This window comes from Dendropsophus ebraccatus, chromosome 11, assembly GCF_027789765.1.
Source record: "Dendropsophus ebraccatus isolate aDenEbr1 chromosome 11, aDenEbr1.pat, whole genome shotgun sequence".
Taxonomy (NCBI): domain Eukaryota; kingdom Metazoa; phylum Chordata; class Amphibia; order Anura; family Hylidae; genus Dendropsophus; species Dendropsophus ebraccatus.
Window position 1 is genome coordinate 48577760 of NC_091464.1, and position 21765 is coordinate 48599524.

General features: G+C 42.6%; 1 protein-coding gene across 2 annotated transcripts; it reads right to left on the reverse strand.

The window, feature by feature from the left end:
* Window positions 1-7475: 7475 nt before the first annotated feature.
* On the reverse strand, window positions 7476-21746 carry CTNS (cystinosin, lysosomal cystine transporter). Of its 2 annotated transcripts, none has more exons than XM_069944384.1 (11): window positions 21574-21746; window positions 19678-19763; window positions 19294-19405; window positions 18497-18581; window positions 16736-16839; window positions 15924-16055; window positions 14670-14769; window positions 14085-14204; window positions 11865-12035; window positions 10780-10897; window positions 7476-9429 (listed from the first exon to the last, which is right to left on the reverse strand). In XM_069944384.1, the coding sequence occupies exons 2-11, from the start codon at window positions 19745-19747 to the stop codon at window positions 9299-9301; spliced, it is 1143 nt and encodes a 380-aa protein (XP_069800485.1). In that variant the 5' UTR covers window positions 19748-19763; window positions 21574-21746; the 3' UTR covers window positions 7476-9298. The 2 variants fall into 2 exon arrangements, with proteins under 2 accessions (XP_069800485.1, XP_069800486.1); XM_069944385.1 differs by lacking the exon at window positions 21574-21746 and adding an exon at window positions 21354-21499.
* Window positions 21747-21765: the final 19 nt, after the last annotated feature.

Consider the following 21765-nt stretch of genomic DNA (forward strand, 5'->3'; position numbering starts at 1 on the left):
GCTTAAAAACACTTTGGCACTTTGCACTGGAGAATCAAAGCATCTTTCTATGTTCTGGAAGCACGGCTGGATACATGAAAGGTACCATGTGTCCTCTAGCCCTACCAGCTATCTAACAGTATCAGCAGTTTGGAACATAAATTACAGCTGACAGATTCCCTTTAAACTAAAGAGCATGCGTTAGGCAATCTTGCATGCATGAGTTTCTGATCTTTATATCTCAATAACTATCCTAAAGGACATCATAGGACAGATTCGGCAGCTGCACATGGGTTCTACTTTGCTTCTGACCAGTACCTGAAGCAGCACACAATACCACATATGTTATATTCCATTGTATATTGATTTTAGCATTATGTGAACAGTGTCCTCCCATAATCACTATTAATTCAGCATCACATCTCCCATTCATATAAATGGACAGTGACCATACAATTGACCTCTCCAGAGAGAAAAGGGAAACTGTAACCCTCTTTCTCAGCTGGACCCTAGCTGCTAGTCCTCTAATGGTCTGACTTTTCTGACATGTCTGATTTGGAGAAAGTATGTAAATGTAACCTATTATTGTACTGTATTTTAAGCCACTTTATATACACTAAAATGTGTTGTGCATTCCCTTTTACGATTTACTAGTGATATAGTCTGCATAATAACACTGCCTATTAAAACAATATAGGGTGCTGTTCTAAACACATTCCATTCTGTTAGTAAACATCTTCAGGTTCTTTTTACTGCCATACATAATAAATTAGCACTGTCACTTTAAAAAAAAAAAAAAATTTGGGCTTGTAATAGACATGTTAAAAGCTGTGGTCAGGATCTGGATGTACAAACCCAGACCAATCGGTAGAACTAACAAGGAGAAGTGCGCTCTAAGTGCATTCTCTCTTAGCTTCATGCCAGGAGATGGACTCTTAATCTAAGGGACCTATTCCACCGGACGAGCAGGACCCGATCAACTACGTAAACGAGCGCCGATTTGCTAGATCGGCGCTCGTTTACTGGGCCTATTCCACGGCCCCTATGATTGTGAAACCGATGTCCTTGCAGCCCTTGCTTCATACATTACCTGTCCGGGCGCAGGTCTTCTCCTGGTCCCGCGAGCCGCAGCAGCTTTGCAGCGGGGCTGTCTGAACTGACAGACCGCTCAGCCACGGTGGTCCCGGCCAGTGATTGGCTTAGCAGTCTGTCAGTTCAGACAGCCCCGCTCCGAAGCCAATGCTGCTGCGCTGGACCGGGAGAGGAAGACCTGCAGCCCGGACAGGTAATGTATGGTTATGCTGAAATCGTCGGTCACCGCCGTGCACCGCTATTCTACCATAGCGATGCGCTGGTGGCGACAACGGTTTTAGGTCTGAACCTAAATGAACGATCAGCCGATGACACGATCATCGGCTGATCGTCCTCTCTATTCCACGGAGCAAAAATCGGCCGAATGGGGCCGATTTGGCTGATTATCGCTCCTGTTGAATAGGCCCCTGAGTCTATAGGGAAAGAAGTACTCAGCAGTGCGCTTCTTCACGCTCATGCCAGCAATTAGTTTGCGTCTGAACACTCAGACCCTTAACCAATAAACATTTTTGACATGTCTACATGTCAAAAGCGACACGTACACGTTAAAGTGGACCTGTCTGATCAAGAATTACAATCTTTTCTTGCTTCCCTTCCCATCCTATAGTGTTACCCCCTATCCTGACAATTGAATGAATGGTGCACAGCCAACGCTTCATTCTTTAGGGCGCTGTCAAGCATTGCTGAGTTCTGAACTCTGCCATGTTAAACAGCCCTATAGAGAATGAATAGACCATCATTTATTCTAGGGAGTATTTGATTACTGTTCTCACTTTCAGTCAGGGTTCCAATCACACCCCTGCCTAACAACTTATCCGCAGGTACTTACTCTGGTACTGTAAGGCTGGGCTCCCACTAGCCTAATGCTGACAAATCTTTGTGTCTGTATTATGGTGGCAAGCCCACCATATTATGTGTGTAAGAACCACTATTTCAGTTTTGCATGTGAGCACTGTCTGTATGTTACCATAAATTGTCCTAGTATGTCAAAGCGGCTATTGACCATGCTGCCCTTATAGGTCAAACGCTAGTCAAATCCCCCCTTTTCCAACCAATCTCTATAAATAACCGGACTACCATTCAAAATCAATACCAAAAATTTCATTCCCACTTGCTGTTGTGCACAACCATGAACTTTATAAGGACCAATTATTATACTAGAAACTGGAGGATACACAATGGACCCAGACAGTAGTGATTGTTGTATCAGCTACGTTTTGACCACTAGTCACAGCTTGTATGTGATCACAAGGGACTTATGTCATTTGGCAGTCAGGGGTTGAGGAACACTACCTATCAACCATACTTATCCCAAAGACTAACACATATTGTACTAAGTGTAGCTTGTCCCATTTGTCATTGCAGTCACCAAATTGTGTGGAGTATATAGGATTTGTTAATACAAGATTTGCAGTAAGACAAATTTCAGCAATTGGTCAGAACATTTAGCACGTGTACCGGGATTCACACAGTCATATTGGAGGTCTGGGTTTGATTTGAATATTTTTTTTCCTATGTGCCAAGGACATTCCTATGTGAATGTGCTTTAATTCTTTTTTTCTGAATATAATCTACAAATCTAACAGACTCAAAATACAACCGTTGTGAACTTACCCGTAGGGCACCATGTTACTTAATAACCAGGGGTCGTTAGACTATGTGACCACTTACAGCCTTAATATTCAGTTCGGTTTGTCTTCAGATTCAGAAGGCTTAGAGCCAATGCACATAGCATTATACTAGATCTGTAATACAGAATCTGTAGATATTTCTGGATTCCATACTATATGGAAGAACCTCAGAAAGGAAAGCATTTGTGGTACGTTTTATCAGATACCATATTACAGAGGGATTGTATATAGAGAATAACATGCAGTGCCAAAGGCTTAGTATATAACCACAGGGACTCTATGTGCTGCCATGCAGACTTAATGCTTGTGCCTTAGTCTATGAGGCCAAAGCTCGCAAAATATGTTTGGTGGCTGTGTTTTGGTGTTTAAAATGCTGTTTTATGCCTTAAAAAGTGGCAGTGCCTCAGTTCCAACACATATTAATGTCCATGTTTTTAAGTGAATATTTGCTTTTAAAGGGCTGATGCATCCAAACTTTTTTCATAGCCTTGTTATTGATAATCATTTAATTAATTGGTTGCTGTGAGCCATCAAGATAGTCCAGGTCCCAAAGTGCCTACGTCTCCTCTAAGTCATAGAGGTGACTTAGAGGGAACCCCCAGTGATGTCCATGTTTTCTGCCTGAAGCAATGGTCACCTGCGGTCAGAACAGCTGCACCATGTTGTATTGCCTTTTGAGATCTCATTTAGTTGTAGGTCACATGAGATTAGATACAGGTTACAGTATTTTAGCATTGTTCCTTTAGACTTCTAGTATCTAACCAAGCACATTATTTGCTACTATAATACATAGACTATGTGGCCTTAGACACTCTACAGATATGTATACCATCGCATATATACAATGATCAGGTTACATAGATATAGACCTTTTCTATTCAGAGCTAAAGTACGCTTGTGTAATAACACTGTATGAATGCAGAATGACTTTTTTTCTACTATCCTAGATTTGCTGTGTTGGGCTGATCAATTTTTTTTTTTTTTTCAAGTTGATCTGTTTCCATGTCTTGTTTATTTGTATAGTCTGTACAGATGAAACCACTTGTTCATGAAGGGACACTGTAAATGATATAACTTTATACTGCACTAATTTTGCACTCCTAGCTGACCAAACGTGCCGGACTTTCTATGTGTTAGGCATAGATTAGTAGCTTTTTTACTGTTTATACACAAGCATCAAATAAAATGCAGACTGGATTTTAAAATTTTTGTTTGTGTTTTTTGTTATCCCCCAGTGGCCTTGAACCTGCATGTAATTGTGAATTGTTGTAGAGGTTTTTTTTGCTTCAGATGGCCTGTGCTGCTAATTTGTGTTCCAGAACAACCATGCTACATCCAAAAAGTTTTTTTTTGTTGACAAATATATTATACAGATGCATAAAACTGCAGCACAACCTAGGTACCGATTGTTTTACAGGGTCGGTTACCAGTCGGTCACACAGGATGCCGGCTGCCAGCATGTTGGGGGGCGCCATCAAGATGGGTTAGTAATCTACTTACCTATTCATGCTGTCCCCTACAGGGCTCGACATCAGCGCCCTGCACTGTAACTATGAGCGCTCGTAGCTAAAAGCAGCTACACTAACAGAGCGGGAGCTATTGGCTCCCTTCCTGTCAGCCACTCTTGAGGCCGGAGTCAGTGTTTGGCTTGCGGTCACAACAGGCCAGTCTCTCCCTGTGATGTCACTCTAGCGCCACTTTCAGAGAAGAGGAGACTCATGCGACCCAGGTGAGTGTTTTTTTTTTTTTTATTGCTATGGAGGATGCCTACTATATGGGAACGGGACTAACATACAAAGGGTCAGCACATAAGGGGTATATACAACTGGGGGAGCACACAAGGGGTATATACTAATGGGGGAACACACAAGGGGTATATATTACTTGGGTAGCACACAAAGATCTATACTACATTGGGGCTGCACACAGGGGCCTTATTATATGAGGATGCACAGAAGAGCCTATATTATATAGGGTCCTTACTACTATACTGGGGCACAGAGCATATGTAATTATGTGGGAGCACCTTAAAATTATGGGGGCACAGAAGTGCATAACTACTATATAGTGCTGCAGGGGACCTAACTAAATGTTTTACTCTAGCAGATTTTGGAGAGAGGATTTAGGGTACTATTAGACGGGCCGATGGGGGCCCAATAACTGTAAACGAGCACCGATCTGCTAGATCGGCACTCGTTTACTGGGCCTATTACACGGCCTGATAATCGTTTAACAAGGGTTGCAAAGACATCGTTACCGATGTCCTTGCAGCCCTTGCTTAGATGGTATACATTACCTATCCACACTCCAGGGCTGCTGTTGTGGTCCGCTTCTCCCCGGTCCCGCGCGCTCTACCTTCAGAGCGGCCTATAAGCTGACAGGCCACTCAGCTAATCACAGGCCGCAGCGGTCCCATCCTGTGATTGGCTGAGTGGCCTGTCAGCTGACAGGCCGCTCTGAAGCTAGAGCGTGCGACCCGGGAAGAAGCGGACTGCAGCAGCCCTGCAGCCTGGATAGGTAATGTATCTCGTCAGTCGCCGGCCGCGCACCGCTATTCCACATAGCGATGCGCAGTCGGCGCCCGACAATTATAGGTTTTAACCTATATCAACGATCAGCTGATGACAACGATGACATTGCTGTCTTTATTACACGGAGCTATAATCTGCTGAATTGGGCCGATTCGGGCAATTATCGTTTTGTGTAATAGTACCCTTACAGCCAGGGGAAGACTTCAGAAGACTGTATTATGTAGTGGTATTATGTAATGGTATCATTGGTAATTTTTTTTTTCAGGGCAGTTTGGAGGCAATATGTAATCACTGTGTGGTGGTAAGAACGTTATAAAATAACTATGTATGTATTGGGGCTCTTGATACTGTGCAGGGGCACTTTTCAGGGTATTATACTGTGTGTGGAGCACTGATTCTGATAACGCTGTATTCGGGTGGGGGAGGAGCCAAAAGCAAATTCCGCACAGGGCGCCATCTACCCTAAGACCAGCCGTGTTGTCATACGACTATTAAACTGCTGTGTATAAATGTAAAAAGGAAAAAAAAAAAATTAACCAAATACAGTAGTTTACCAGGCGCATTTATTGAATAATAACATTCACATACAGCTTGAAGGGAAACTATCAGAAAGTTAGATGAATCTAACCTGCTTATCTCTATTGCACACAGGGCGCTGAGTTTGATGTTTTTTTTTTTTGTTTTTTTTTTACCTTTAAACCTTGGTGCAGTTTCTGAGCAGTTTGTAGTTTATTCCTGAGGCTATTATGGCTGTTTGGTGCACTGGGAGAGGGACTACCCTGCCCCCCAGTGCACCAAACCGCCTTAGTATCCTCGGGATTAAATTAAGAATGAAGGTAAGAAACTTGCCCTCATCTTTAGTATCCCGTGCGTCACATGAACATATAAGCAGGTAAGATTTGCTGAACCTGATGACTAATTTCCCTTTAAGTAAACCATTTCCAGTGGTTTGGAAAGGAAAAATCACTTTGGTTGTATGAAGTCTATAAAAGGATTTGGCAACTTGGTTAACAATCGGAATAATAGAGGTATTTGATTATATCATAGCTGTCTTATAGAAATTGCTTTGTTCCCTCCTAAAAAGTGCAGGTTTTCATTATAGTAACAGCAAAATACATTGCACAAATGTCTCATTTACAAGTGTGAGGCTGCATTCATACACTGTAAAATAAAAGCAAAATATGACAATAGGTATAAAACATGGCTGTATTTTGAATTCAATTAAAGTCTATGGAAAGGCAGTTGTCTGGGCACACAATGTGAAAAACTATTGTACACAGACCTGACCTTTGTCTTTTACTTTGCTGTCATATTTTGCATTTATTTTACGCTGTGTAAACATAGCCATAACATACAAAAATATTAAAAAAACATTCTGACATTTAAAGCCAAACATCTCAGAAAATTAAAAAAAACCTAGAGGTTAGGGTTCTATTCACATAGTGATTGCAGTTATGTAGTAGGCGGACTGTTTATGCTTATGCCTTCAATATGTCACTCTATAGGCATTCCCAAATGGGAATTACTGCCCATTTTTCCATTGGAACTGATTTTAAAAATGTATATACTTCTATGTTGTGACTCCTAATGGTACGAATGTTGGTGGTAGCTGTACAAATCTATGGTATTTATAAAGTAGAGATACTCAGTGGAGACCCAAACTGTTCAGGTGGCAATTCACACATTGTCATGCTATAAAGCAGGAATGGGGACCCTCCAGCCAAAGCTCAGTCCAGGCATGATGGGAATTGTAGTTTGTTTTAACTGGAGGGCCGCAGGTTCCCTATGCCTGCTATAAATGCACTGCACATTTGTTTATAGGGATTAAGTTTACGGCGGCTGATGCACATGTGAATGTACCCTTCTCAACTCCAGTCCTCATGGCCTGCCAGCAGGTAATGTTTGAGGATATCCCATAAAAAAACACCTGTAATAATACCTGATGCACTCAGGTATAATTATATCACCTATTCCACGGGCTGAGGAGGGCCCGATCAACGATGTAAACGAGCGGCGATCTGCTAGATCGCCGCTCGTTTACTGGGCCTATTCCACGGCCCGATGATCGTTGAGCGAGGGCTGCAAGGACATAGTTACCGATGTCCTTGCAGCATCATACATTACCTGTCCAGGCTTCTTCTCCGCGCTGTCTTCGTCCCGGCTCCCGCGCGCTCTATCTTCAGAATGGCCGGTCAGCTGACAGGCCACACTCAGCTAATCACAGGCCGCGGCGGTCCCGGCCTGTGATTGGCTGAGCGCTCCGTCAGCTGACCGGCCATTCTGAAGATAGAGCGCGCAGGACCCGGGAATGAAGACAGCGCGGAGAAGAAGCCTGGACAGAAAATGTATACTCCTGCTGCTAGTTGTCAAATCGTCGGTCGGCCACCCCGGTCACACGATGATTTTAGGTCTGGCCCTAAATGAACGATCGATCAGCCGATAACACAATCGGCTGATCGTTCTCGCTATTTCACCAAACGATAATCTGCCGAATCGGGCCAATCCAGCCGATTATCGTTACTGTGGAATACGGCCCTTAGAGCATTTTCACACAGCATTGGTATTTGTATGCTAAAAGCAGGAGAGGAACCTACAGAGAAAAACCATTATGGAAAGCATTGTCTTTTATGGTCTGAACCTACTTTAGGCTTTGCATTAAAAATATTTATATAAAATATTGATAAAGCGACCTATGTCTGTGTGGCCCCATGATGAGATTGGTTTCACACATCAAAATACAGTCTAGTGTTCATATCAGAACCAAAAAGAGCTTAGATCAAGATCTCTATGACGTTCTGCAGTGATCCAATTTGGTTCAGTTGAATCATGTAGGTCCTTGGGTTGCTGTATGAATCCAGCCTAAAGGCCTTATTCACACTTTCCGTAATTGTGTCCGCAATTGCACACTTGAGTTATTACCTATTAATTTTTATAGGGCTATTTACAGCATCAGTAGATTATGAGTCCACATTCAGATCCATCAAAAAATAAAAGTGTCCTAGTGCAAATCCTATTTTTTTTTCTTCTTCTACAAATTCACCAATAGAAGTCAATGGGATCCGCTAATTTTTATGGATTGTAACCTTTTGTAATCCGTATTGTCCGCAAAATGTGGATCTGTAATAGGCAAACTGGTTACATCTTTATTTTTTTTAACCTGATCAACTCAAATTGGTGAACTACAGCTTTAACAGATCCGCAAAAAAAATAAAATAAATAAAACAGATTGCACATGCACAATCTGTATTTTTGGCCGTTTGCAAACGCTGATAGTGGAAAGAATATACGGGCCAGGAAAAAAAAAAAAAAAAAAAACACTGAATGTGTGCATAAGGCCTTAGCCATTTGTGGGTTCTTATACACAATGGAGTCACAGTATTATGACTGTTTCCTAGCATCAGTGTACAGCTCATGAAGGAAGTCACAGGTGGGTTGGGTATAAAGTGTGAGACTATCTGCAAGGCATAAGCTGAATTGGATCTCTGCTGACTGACAAAGGTTTGCCTTCACCAATGAATCACATTTTTCTGTTTCATCAAATGGATGGACGTTGGGATCATACATAAACCATCAGAGGACAAATCTCTCTGCAACCAGTGCTGGAAGAACACAAGCTGGTCGTGGCAGCATTATGTTTTAGCAGCATTCTATGGAGCGGATATTCCAAGATGACAATGCAACATGTCACATTGTTCGAAATGTCCAAGACTGATCCGAAGTGCATCACCAAGACTTCTAAGTGCTACCCAGACCCCCTAATTCCCCAGATTTAGCCCAATGAGCATTTGTAGAATAATTTGATGCTTATATTCTCTATGGATCATCATTCGCATACCCTCCAGCAGCTATGGCATGCACTGTGGTCTGCCTGGCTCTAGCTGCCTACCAGAACCTGGCTGAGACTCCTAGCATATCTAGCTGTTTATGATCAGAATAATGTGACTCAACTGTGTATGGAAGGCTGGTGTGGAGTTCAAGTTTCCAGTTTGCTTTATATAAGTTAAGGCACAACACTCAAGAATCAGAAATCCCTTTTACAAAAAGAGCGGGCATGTCGTCCCATCACTAGACATTCTGGTATCCTTGTGTCTTTCTATACAAGCAGTAGTGCTGAACTATAAATATAATGTCAAAAATAATGGAAAAAAGGCCCAAACCAAACTTTGTGGGGTCACCAAATATTAACTTCCATTCATCTGTTGAAAGAGAAGAAAAATCATTTTATTGTGATACTGTAGTGTGGACAATATCAGCTTGGATCACACACATCATTGCACATTCCATCATATCTGATTTTTTTATATGTTTATATACAGGGTATAAACCTGGCCACAGACTTACGATTACTGACCAAGGCCATAAGCACCTGCAACCATGCACTGAGAAAGATGGATAATGAAGCATGCTAATATCTATATTACAGATGCAGTGTCCAGCAAACTGAGGTCTGATCATAGTGATACAAGTGCGGTTCAACAAAAGTTAAAGTGGCCGCCACATAAGCCTCATTATGGCTGTCTAAACTCATCACCTACTCATAATCCTAACATGCAAGTTCTGACTGGAGTTTTAGGTGGCCATACACCGTCACCGCTGACAGCTGTGTCCTGATCTCTCCATGCAAATAAACATGAACATTCGGCACAGCCAATGTTCTCAAGGGTAAGCCGGTAACAGACAGCTTACCAGACCAATAGGGTTGGGCAGCTGAAGTCCAACATGCCTTACCTTCATCTCCCCATCATCATCTGGCAGGGGAGAGTCTGGAGGCCCCAAACACATTAGATACAGCCACTTTGGGTCAACTTTTGACTAAAGTGTGTGGGAACATTAATTTGCATGGAAGGACCATAACTGATAAATATATATTTAGGAAACAAAAGATAATTTTTACTGACATGCATTTAATATCACCAGACCATCCTGATGGCCATACATTTCAGATAGTTGTTGGTGAACACTTTAGATCCCTACAAGTCAGTCCAAGGCCCATGTATTTAGTGTGGGGAGAGTGAATAAGGGCGCTGACAGAACACTTCTGACAGTAGCATATCCTCCCCCCTGGGGAATATAAGGATCTGTCACTAAACCTCTTGACATCTGTCCTTCTTAATCTAACAATTTAAGCTGTCCCAATCTCCCCTGATACCTTATTACGATACACAGGCTTACTGCGGGGGAAGGGCACCTATGTGACACCTCAGCATCTGCCGACACTGAAGACAATGGATCAAATATGTACACCAAGTTTCCAGTGTAAAAAAGTTGCAAATTCTTAAGGTGGCCCATAAAATTTACTTTATTTTGTGTGGCTAGCTTTAGTACTCTGAATATACTTAAAATACTATGAAATCTTTATCTCATATGTCAACTTTATTACTATTTCAGCATTGCAATGCACACAGTGTGTATGACATCGGAATGTAGCAGCAGGGGATTGCTGTGTGTAGTAATACTCTATTAGTAATGCAGTCCGACCCCCAGCTCACCCAGAGGACAGGATACCTGCACACCACTCTTGCAATCTCTGTAATTTTTGGACTTACCGTTATTATAAGATTGTAGAAACATCTGGATAATACTGAAGCTGCCGCCTGTGAAATCTAGCAGCACGTTTCCAATGCTCCAGCCTTCTGTGCTTTTCCGACGGAAATTCATGTAAGCCTAAGTAACAAAACAAATATAATCCAAATATATCAGGGGTGTGTAGGTTATACTTGTTACTGCTGCAGACATTGTACCTGCGTACCTGCCTGTCTGGAGAATTATTATTTTATGGAAAGGATGGAAATATAAAAAAATAAAATAAAAAGTACTCACATTCTGCCAATCCCAGTCATTGCTGGGACAAATGCTGACTCCACCAATCACTGGCTGCAGCAATGATTGGCTGAGCGACCAATTCCTTGTGTTAAGACACAAACAAAAAGTGGGCCGCAGTGGGGACCAGCAGCAGTGAAGGGGGAGTACAATTTTTTTTTTAATCCAATCCTGAGCACTTATTATTTTGTCTCCAGCCCATTACCATGCCTGTATGTATGTATAATGTTATGGCTACAATAATTTATTGTCTCCAGCTTATTCACATGATGTTCTGTACGGTTGTATGGCTACATTTATTTGTACATTTATACAAGTATACTGAGCTAAAAAGTGAAACAGATTTTTTTGTTTACGTTAAAAAAAGACAGATCTGTCTTGATCAGTTTTTTTTTTTTTTTTAAATAATGGAAGCCAAAGAAAAAATAGATCAAAACAGATGCACACGAATGCATCCGTTTTTTCATCTGTTTTTTGCAAAAATGTAGTCTGAACCCTGCCTTATAAAAAGATATACCGATACAGTCCATGCTGACAAAAATTGACACCCTTTTAGTTTCTGTCAGGTGGATGGGATCCTATAGGTACATACCCCAGATGAACTTTTACTGATGTATATGCTGAATGTATTAAAAAGCAACAAATGTGAACAGGATCTTAGTTGGCTATAATGAGAAACACCTATGCATTAAAAGCGTACTGTCTGCTGCTTACCTATTTGCTGTGCAAACTGCATTGGTATTAATAAATGCAAGATATCTGACATAAAATGTATATGTTACACAGACAACTCAGAATCGTACAATGTTACCTGTGGAAAGTATTTCATCAATGTAATTGCCAGCTTTATATAGGAGAAGCAGAATAAGAACTGGAGCCAGCTCACTTTCCCAGCCACGGCCACAAACAGCATGGAAAAAGCGAAGAGCCAGGCAATGATCAGAACACCCACCGCCACTTTAGAGACCTTCTGGGCACCTCGCTGCAGTAAAAACAGAGAAAAAAAGTTTCCACACATTCATAGGTAACATGCCGAATATACACTCACCGGCCACTTTATTAGGTACACCATGCTAGTAACGGGTTGGGCCCCCTTTTGCCTTCAGAACTGCCTCAATTCTTCGTGGCATAGATACAACAAGGTGCTGGAAGCATTCCTCAGAGATTTTGGTCCATATTGACATGATGGCATCACACAGTTGCCGCAGATTTGTCGGCTGCACATCCATAATGCGAATCTCCCGTTCCACCACATCCCAAAGATGCTCTATCGGATTGAGATCTGGTGACTGTGGAGGCCATTTGAGTACAGTGAACTCATTGTCATGTTCAAGAAACCAGTCTGAGAGGATTCTAGCTTTATGACATGGCACATTATCCTGCTGAAAGTAGCCATCAGATGTTGGGTACATTGTGCTCATAAAGGGATGGACATGGTCAGCAACAATACTCAGGTAGGCTGTGGCGTTGCAACGATGCTCAATTGGTACCAAGGGGCCCAAAGAGTGCCAAGAAAATATTCCCCACACCATGATACCACCACCACCAGCCTGAACCGTTGATACAAGGCAGGATGGATCCATGCTTTCATGTTGTTGACGCCAAATTCTGACTCTACCATCCGAATGTCGCAGCAGAAATCGAGACTCATCAGACCAGGCAACGTTTTTCCAATCTTCTACTGTCCAATTTCGATGAGCTTGTGCAAATTGTAGCCTCAGTTTCCTGTTCTTAGCTGAAAGGAGTGGCACCCGGTGTGGTCTTCTGCTGCTGTAGCCCATCTGCCTCAAAGTTCGACGTACTGTGCGTTCAGAGATGCTCTTCTGCCTACCTTGGTTGTAACGGTTGGCTATTTGAGTCACTGTTGCCTTTCTATCAGCTCGAACCAGTCTGCCCATTCTCCTCTGACCTCTGGCATCAACAAGGCATTTCCGCCCACAGAACTGCCGCTCACTGGATGTTTTTTCTTTTTCGGACCATTCTCTGTAAACCCTAGAGATGGTTGTGCGTGAAAATCCCAGTAGATCAGCAGTTTCTGAAATACTCAGACCAGCCCTTCTGGCACCAACAACCATTCCATGTTCAAAGGCACTCAAATCACCTTTCTTCCCTATACTGATGCTCGGTTTGAACTGCAGGAGATTGTCTTGACCATGTCTACATGCCTAAATGCACTGAGTTGCCGCCATGTGATTGGCTGATTAGAAATTAAGTGTAACGTGCAGTTGGACAGGTGTCCCTAATAAAGTGGCCGGTGAGTGTATATGTTCCAGCCTATGTGTATATAGTATAATGACTCTCAATCACACTGAGAACGATAACTAGACATTAAAGGAGAAGTCCAGCAATTTTTAACATTTTTCAGCTGGCAGGGTGAACATAACAAACAATCAATATTTACCGCTCTCTGTCCCGGCTTCATAGGCTCTGGGACCCCGCTGAAAGGCATTTTTCCCTACGTTCTAATGTCGTCATGACTCGGGGGAAAATACCCGACCCGGACTGCCCCATCAGCCAATAAGTGACTCCAGCGGTGTCCTGCCCATTGATGGACTTCTTAGTGGGCAGTCCATCAAGCGGGTTGTGACTTCCTAGCCGAGGGAGATTCCAGCACGGCATGCCAGATCTGCTAAGGAACGGGCAGAGGTAAGGGCCCTATTACACCAACAGATTATCTGACAGATTTTTTTTAAGCCAAAGCCAGGAATGGATCTGTAAAATAATCTGCTGGTGTAATAGGGCCCTGAGTAGTGATTGTTTATTATGTTCCCCCCGCCAGCTCACAAATCGCCGGACTTCCGCTTTAAATTATCACTTAAGACACCTAGCTGGTACACTATAAGGACAAAAGTATTGTGACAACTATAAGGGCTGTAATAAAACTTACCTTACTATGGCTTTGTGCAAATGTCACACAGTGTCGATGGAGGAGAAAAAGGGGGAACTAAGCGCTATGAATAATTCTTCTTAGGCCAATGCAATTTGCCAAGCACTTTTACTCTCACCCCAATAATCGGCTTTTCCTACTCACCTCATAAATGCAACACTGAATGATTATAACAAGTGTTAGGACCACCGCATGTAAGCTAAAAAACACATCATTGGCATCCACTGGGATCACACCATTGGGGTAGACCTGAAGAAACTGTTCCTGTAACAAATACATGTGCATTTAGTATTTAGACTATAAACTCACATAAGAAATGAATAAACTGTACAGATCAAGCAGGAATATTGACCCGGACCAGGCAGATAAAAGAGGACTTCCTGATGAAGGTTCTATGAGAACACTGAGCTGAAACGTGTTGTTTTTTATTAAACACATTTTTTTGCTACGCATGTTTATGTCCTATTCACATTTAGCAGCATACGTACGTTTTTATTTTATTTTGTATTTTTGGCTGGTTGCACTTTCATTTTATGAGGAAGTCCTCCTGCCAGTAGTGGTCCTCGAAGAGCTGCACCGCACTTTATACATGCGCTTTGGAGAGCTGTGCCTATGATATTGCACAACTACATCAGGTGGTGGGATCATTCATGAGCACGTTCATTTGTCTGACTTATCACACCAAGAAGCGCCTGTCTAGTTTCTATTTGACCTGTACTGATGACATACCCTCACAAAGGGGATCCAGAAGAGGCCCACATTGAAGACGCTATATGCAATAAAACCCGTCAGATTTAATGCCAAGAAGTCAAAACTCAGGCCGACAACACTGAAATATAGAGACAGGATGTGAGGATGCTGCGTCTATATGTCCCCCCAAAACTATACATCATCATTAAGAAGCAAGAAAGGGTGAACTGTGCATTCCACATTTTTAAATATAGTGAAAGTACAAAAAAAAAGGTTTGATGCAAAGAATTTTACATATACTTGTTTGTATTAAAAGTGGAAAAGAGAGGAAGGCAAGACCTAGAAGCGGCCTCTAGACATGACTTCCCCTATCAAGCCAAACGCAAAAAAAAAAAAAAAAGAAATCAGATAATTTACTGTAAGGGTGCGTTCACACCTACAGGATCTGCAGCAGATTTGATGCTGTGTTCAGTTATTTAAATGAAATCTGCTGCAGAAAATCAGCTGCAGATCCTGTAGGTGTGAACGCACCATAAAATACATAAATCACATTAGGTGAAAAAGAATAGCAATGGAAAATTCAGGGCGCGGTGCAATATGCAGATTTTCACCATGAATTTCATTCTTCAAAATGTTAAATGTGGCAAATCAACAGAATTCACACGGAAACTTGCATGTCTGGTCTATTTTGCAAAGGAATACACTGACTTAGAATTAGTGTTGAGCAGACCTGTCAAATTGGATGGCGGTATCCATGTTTTCCTGGCAGCCCTAGGATGGAATCAAACTTCTGCTGCCGCGGCAAATCAAATGCTGAGCGTTCGGGTTTGGAAAACGTTACTGAGCCCGAATATTTTGACAGGTCCACTCAACACTACTTATAATGGGTCTATTGTGTTCTTCATCAGGTAAAATGGCTCTATCTTTACCCATGTTGGGAAAAGCAACACTTGAGCAACAACTGTATTGAAAATAAAATGTATCTAAGCTTATACATGTGGCTTGTTAGAGGATGTGATTGGTGGGGATCTGGGTGCTGAAACACCCACCAATCTCTATATAGAAAAGGCAGAAGTGTTTGGCACAGATGTGAATAGTGAAGGGCTGAAAATAGGTTGATACTGTATAGGCAGCAGGAAATAAAGGAATAAGAGTCTAAATCCTGTTCCCTCTATGTGGCAATGACATGTCCAGTTTACGGGGTATACAAAGGGTTTTCCCCCAATAAATCGGCAATGCAAAAATGTAAGGCTGAGAGAGAAGAACAGCTACATATTCAAAACTGCTGATCACCTTTTCCTTTTCCAGTTTTCAAATACTTGTGGATAGAAAGACACAGACCAAGCCAAGAAATATATCCAGCCAATGATCTGCTCAATCACCTCCAGTGCAAAGCTGTGGATCACAAGGAAACGGATTCTTGGCCTGGAAACAAAGAGAAGTTGAGAGGTTATAGTGTTACTTGTCATTAGAGATGAGTGAATCTTAAGTATTAGCAAAGTCGGCTTTGTTAGCTTGGAATTTGGCTTATTAGCCTGCTGCCTTTGAACTGTGTGCCATTCTGCTCTGGGTGCCTGGAAAAGCTGGATTCAGTCCTGGGAAACTTCTCCTAGTTCCCCATGACTGCCAAGCCAAACAATGCACTTTGCTTTTTTTAATACTGTAAATTCGCTCATCTTGTCATGTTGCAGCCTTTTGTTAAAATTTTAAAAAAATGAGTTTTCCCTGATCAATCTTCACTCCATATCGCACAATGTGAAAACAGAATTTTATTAGGAACAAGGACGAACTAAAATTCTGCATGATATGACACTTAAAAATTTACCTATGGAATCTCCAATTTCTCTTGATCACCTCTGATATGTTTCAGTGGATCACTAGCTCTTTTATGTATTGGGTATGCAATATGTATATTTTCATGTTGCTTTCTCCAAGTACTCTCTTCTGGATATAATTTGCAGCACCCTACTTCTTCACAGCTATTTTGTGGTGCCCACTTTTTCCTGTATATAATAGGTGGCACCAATGAGCAAGCTCACTTCCTACTGGAGGAGGGCTCCTTTGCATGACAAAAGCAGACATGAATCAATGATCCTTAAACTGACCTGTTGCTTCGGGAGTTGTTGCTGTACAGATAAGCAGTCACCTGTCCTACATCCTGCGCTGTTACATTAAAAACAGCATGGTCCGAATTTGCTAACAAAATAATCTGAAGGCGAAGAAAAACAAAGAAAATTGTAGACAAGATTTATACAGGATGGAAATAATGTGACAGCAGATACAACCTATACATCAGGGAAGGTTCATATATACAGACAACCATCCTGCTATATACTTTTACTCTCAGACATCAGAAGAGGGAACTGTGAAACAATACATTTTCCTGCCAAGAAGAGTCCAGAATCCATGTTTTCCAGGAATCCCTAGGGTGGCAACCAGTTTCTCCAGACACCGGGAGTCAAATTCTGAGCAATCGGGTTCGGAGAGTGTTGCCAACCTGAACAGTTCGGCAAGTTGGCTTAACACTGCTTATGAACATCACCCTACACTGTAGAACGTATAAGAAGTCATTAATATCCAGCCAACAGTTCTATGACCGTTTGCTGATCACTAAAACCGTTGTATGGTTGAATTGATAGTGTCCCACAGGATATACCCCAAAAAAAAAAAAAAAAAAAATGCATAGTTCCCACCCCTAAGATAAGGAGAGCAGGGGTCTACAGCCAGTATAGTCTGGCTTGCAAATTCTAGTTGCTATTATTTCTTTCACTGTAACAACAAATAAACTATTACAAAACATTTCAAAACTGTTCAAAAGACAAGGACTAAATGGCAAAAGGGGAAAAAAATGCGAAAATTTGCTATGTTGTATGCATGATTAACAGGCTTTTTTAGGCTGAAAATATAGCCCAAACATTAAGTATGCACATAGTCTAAGTCTATGTACTGTATTTATTTTGAACATGCATGAATAAACACTTGGGGTGCAGTGAACATGTGGGAGACCATGTAGCAGTATCACTGGTATCTCTGGAAAGCTACATATTACACCGCTTGATGTAATCCCCTTCTTGGCGCCTCCTTATATTAGAACATGTAGACTGCACTTTTCTCTTTTAGCTGGAAATTGTATTAGAGGAAGTAAAGTAACAAGTTACAAGTCACCACATAAAACCTCAAGATAAAATGATACCAAGACTACACTTTTTCCTTCCCATTTCAGGTTGTTCTTCTATACTCAGCAAATACATAATGTGACCTTCGCAGCTAAAAAGCAAAAGGATATGGCTTATTTATAGGCAGCATGTGTTAACTTGCAGACACTATGGTAGACCCCCTATAACTTCACATCTTTCATGTCCCTTGGTAAGCTCTCCTGGTCAAGGAGCCAAGATGGCTACAAGAACACCCCCAGACTTCTTGCAAACATGCTTGGTGACTAACAGAAGATATACTCCAAACCGCTCCAAACCGCACCTACACTTCTAACTAACTGACAAGTCAAAAGTTGTGATCAGCAGTGGTATGGCTGTTCCCACCCCCAAATATTGCAAGAAAGAAGGTGCACAACTACTTGGCTGAGTGCTACACCCTTTCGATTTTGCTTCTGAAAGCAGAGCTTGCAGTGTACAGATTCAATGAAATTATCATATTAATTGGTCAAGACTGGACAGTACACAAATGCACCAGATTTATCAAACAGCCGGATACACTCAGATAAATCTGGCCCATTTATAGACTGCTCATCCAGGACTGTACCATCTATAAATGAGAGAGTTTAAGTAACTTCCCTCATTGTGTTCATCAATGTACCCCACAAGCAGCGATACTTCCCTGTGCAGTCCAACCTTAGGAGTGCTACTTACTTCTGCTGGAAGACGGACAATTGTGGAGTTCTTTGAAGAGTATGTAATGTTGAAAGTAAAAAGTGCAGTTTCATTCATTGGAGCACTGTAAAAAGAAAAAAAAAAAAAAATACACAACATACATACAACATGGCTTCAGTAGACACATTCAATAAACCTAATGGGATCCAATACCAGTAAGTCATTCTGATTCTCGGCCAGACTGTAGTCAGCAAGATCTGCTGCTTGTGTTGAATGGGACTATTTTTCTTTTTGTTATATAAGAGATAATTAATCGATGAAGCAGTGATTTACTGTGGACATCGGACTTCTCTTCTCATTTGCATATTGAGCATGCGGACGAGCGGGTGGCGATTTCTACGTGGCGGGAGTGGCATCGGCAGGAGGGGGTAAGTATCGGGGCTCTATGCCGGGTGCTAGAGTGAAAGGTTCCCTTTAATTCCTTTTTCAAATTCAGTAAAAAAAAAAAAAATCCACCCAGTTGTGTATGGATTTCTCTTGCTGCTTTCTCTGCAGATTGTTTGTAAATCTTCTGCAGAAATAAGCTTCTGCAATTCGGACCTGTGAGAATTCACCCTTAGAGGACCATTCCCAACTACAAAACATATCCCCCCATCAATAGGACAGAGGCTAACAGGCAGATTGGTAGGAGGTCCGACCACTGTAACATCCTCCGATGCCTCCTCCGGTGCACGCGTGGCCGGTGCTCTACAGATTTTATATGCGGCTTCTGAACATTGCTGAACCAAAGTGAGAAGTAATGCACAAAGGAAAGAACTGTCTGATAATACACTCACTTTACAGTAAGGCTTAGGTTTTTCAAGCTTCCATTTTCTATGGTAACAACATCTGGGATAGAAATCTTTGGACCGGCATTAAACCACACCAGTGATGGGGGACTCTCAGCACCTGTAATTCAGAAACAGCTTCTTATAACACAACACGGGTCTAAGGGGTTGTCTAGGTATAATCTCCAACCAATCTGACAGGGGAAGAGACAAAACTACATGTCTGGCACCCAGTAAATCTCATGTACAGTCCTATTACTGAGAACAGGAGCCATGCAGGTCACACAGCTTATATGGGATTCTAGCTATAATGTCCAGCATGCAGTGGCGTCTCCCAATGTCAGGTTAGGAGGGACAGTGGGTCCAGATAAACTCTTACAGGAAGTCACTTACCACAGAATAATAAGAAATTGAATAGGAAGCCGGTGAGTACTGTAAACTTTGGATTCATTGTTACCTCCATGGCTGTATGGCCTCTCCTGTGAAGCAGAAATAAACTTAATACAGTGCATTATGCCAGGAGGCGGACTGCGGCCATAGCCGTCACATAACACCTCCCCCAGCTACTACAGGTTATATCAATACATCATACATTATGCCAGAAGGCGGACTGCGGCCATAGCCATCACACCTCCCCCAGCTACTACAGGTTATATCAATACATCATACATTATGCCAGGAGGCGGACTGCGGCCATAGCCATCACACCTCCCCCAGCTACTACAGGTTATATCAATACATAATACGTTATGCCAGGAGGCAGACTGCGGCCATAGCCATCACACCTCCCCCAGCTACTACAGGTTATATCAATACATCATACATTATGCCAGGAGGCGGACTGCGGCCATAGCCATCACACCTCCCCCAGCTACTACAGGTTATATCAATACATAATACGTTATGCCAGGAGGCAGACTGCGGACATAGCCGTCACATCACACCTCCTCCAGCTACAGTAGTTACCATTATACCCCCCTACTACAATTATTCTTATTGTACAGACATGTTATACACAAGTTGCAAGCAGCTTTAATTCCAAGTGTGTGGTTGTGTGTTCCACTCCTTTCTCTATCTCACTACAGGGGCTCCATTGTAAGGGCCCTAATACAAGCAATGATATCGACCGTACTTGGCTGATTACCGGCCGTTCCGGACAATAATCGTTTTGTTTAATAGCTTATGTTGAAAGGCAACATGCAAAATGTCAGCTAATTGTTGTCTTTCATCATGTTCTAAAATCCCGGTCACAATATCAATGGCTGCCTGCCGCTCTGTGTGACAGTAGCGGCGGTAGCCGACAGATGCTGTCTTCCAAGGGCCACCTTCTATGGGCAGCTCCCCACTCGATGTGTGTAATAGTACAGACAGCAAGCGAAGAATTAGGAGCAAGCAAGCACTGACCTGACAGGTCGGCCCTCACTTCTTTAATATCGGGCCTACAATAAAGTGACTGTACCACCAGGCCCAGGCTGAAGCACTGGAGGCGGCCGACCCACCCATAGTGGGAAGAAACCCCAGTCCCTCCATGACGTGACTCCAATGGAACCCTATCATGGAGGGGCTGGGGTTTCTTCCCACTAAGGGTGGGTCGGCCGCCTCCAGTGCTTCAGCCTGGGCCTGGTGGTACAGTCACTTTAAGTCTATGGGAAGAAGGAGGCAGCGAGATGGGAAGTGAAGCACAGAACCGTGCACTTCGCCCAGATCATTCTGTTGTTCCTTCAGGGTCTGAACACCCAAAACCTCTCAAATTTCTCTGCAAAACATCAAGGATGGGGAACCTTCGGCCCTCCAGTTATGGCAGAACTACAATCTCCATCATGTCTGGACAGCCAAGGCCCGAGCATGGCCTCAGATTTCTGCAGACAGTCTAAATCACATCTCTGGAGGGAGATGAGCTCCATTCTAATAGACCTGATCTATATACCCAGCTCCATTCTAATAGACCTGATCTATATACCCAGCTCCATTCTAATAGACCTGATCTATATACCCAGGTGATGTGCTCAGACACCTCACATATTATAGCATATAGGAAATGCAGAGGTGCAGAAAATGCAATACTGTACCATAGGGAAGAATGAAAGCTGTGCAGAATGACACTAGGATTCAGGGGATCTATGTCCCCCCATCTACAGGATAGATTGGTGAGGTCTGGGCATTAGGAGCCGTCCTCAGGTGGCTGCCAACAAGCTCAGTCCAGAGCAATCGATGGCCGATCCTGATCACATCTGGGCAGAGAGCCCCCCCCCCCCCCCCGGACTTGTCCTATCCCTCCAGGACACTGACCTGAGCGCAGACCCCTCCTCGTCCAGCTCTGACCCGTCACTCCATACAGGTCACGAGTTTCTCAGCTGTCGACTACTCTGAATAAGCCCCACCCACTTCCTTGTTTTCATGATACTATACGCTAGTGCAGTGTAGCCGGTTCGACATCAGCAGGTCATGGTCATGTGACGTTCTTAAGTCATGTGACTCAGT

What these genes read in the sequence shown, in the direction of transcription:
- CTNS (XM_069944384.1), bottom strand. Translation starts at nt 19,747, where the DNA reads ATGGAGGTAACAATGAATCCAAAGTTTACAGTACTCACCGGCTTCCTA. An exon ending in CAATTTCTTATTATTCTGTG is followed by an intron (nt 19,406 to 19,677) that starts GTAAGTGACTTC and finishes TCTGAATTACAG; the next exon opens with GTGCTGAGAGTCCCCCATCA. An exon ending in AACCTAAGCCTTACTGTAAA is followed by an intron (nt 18,582 to 19,293) that starts GTGAGTGTATTA and finishes TTCTTTTTACAG; the next exon opens with TGCTCCAATGAATGAAACTG.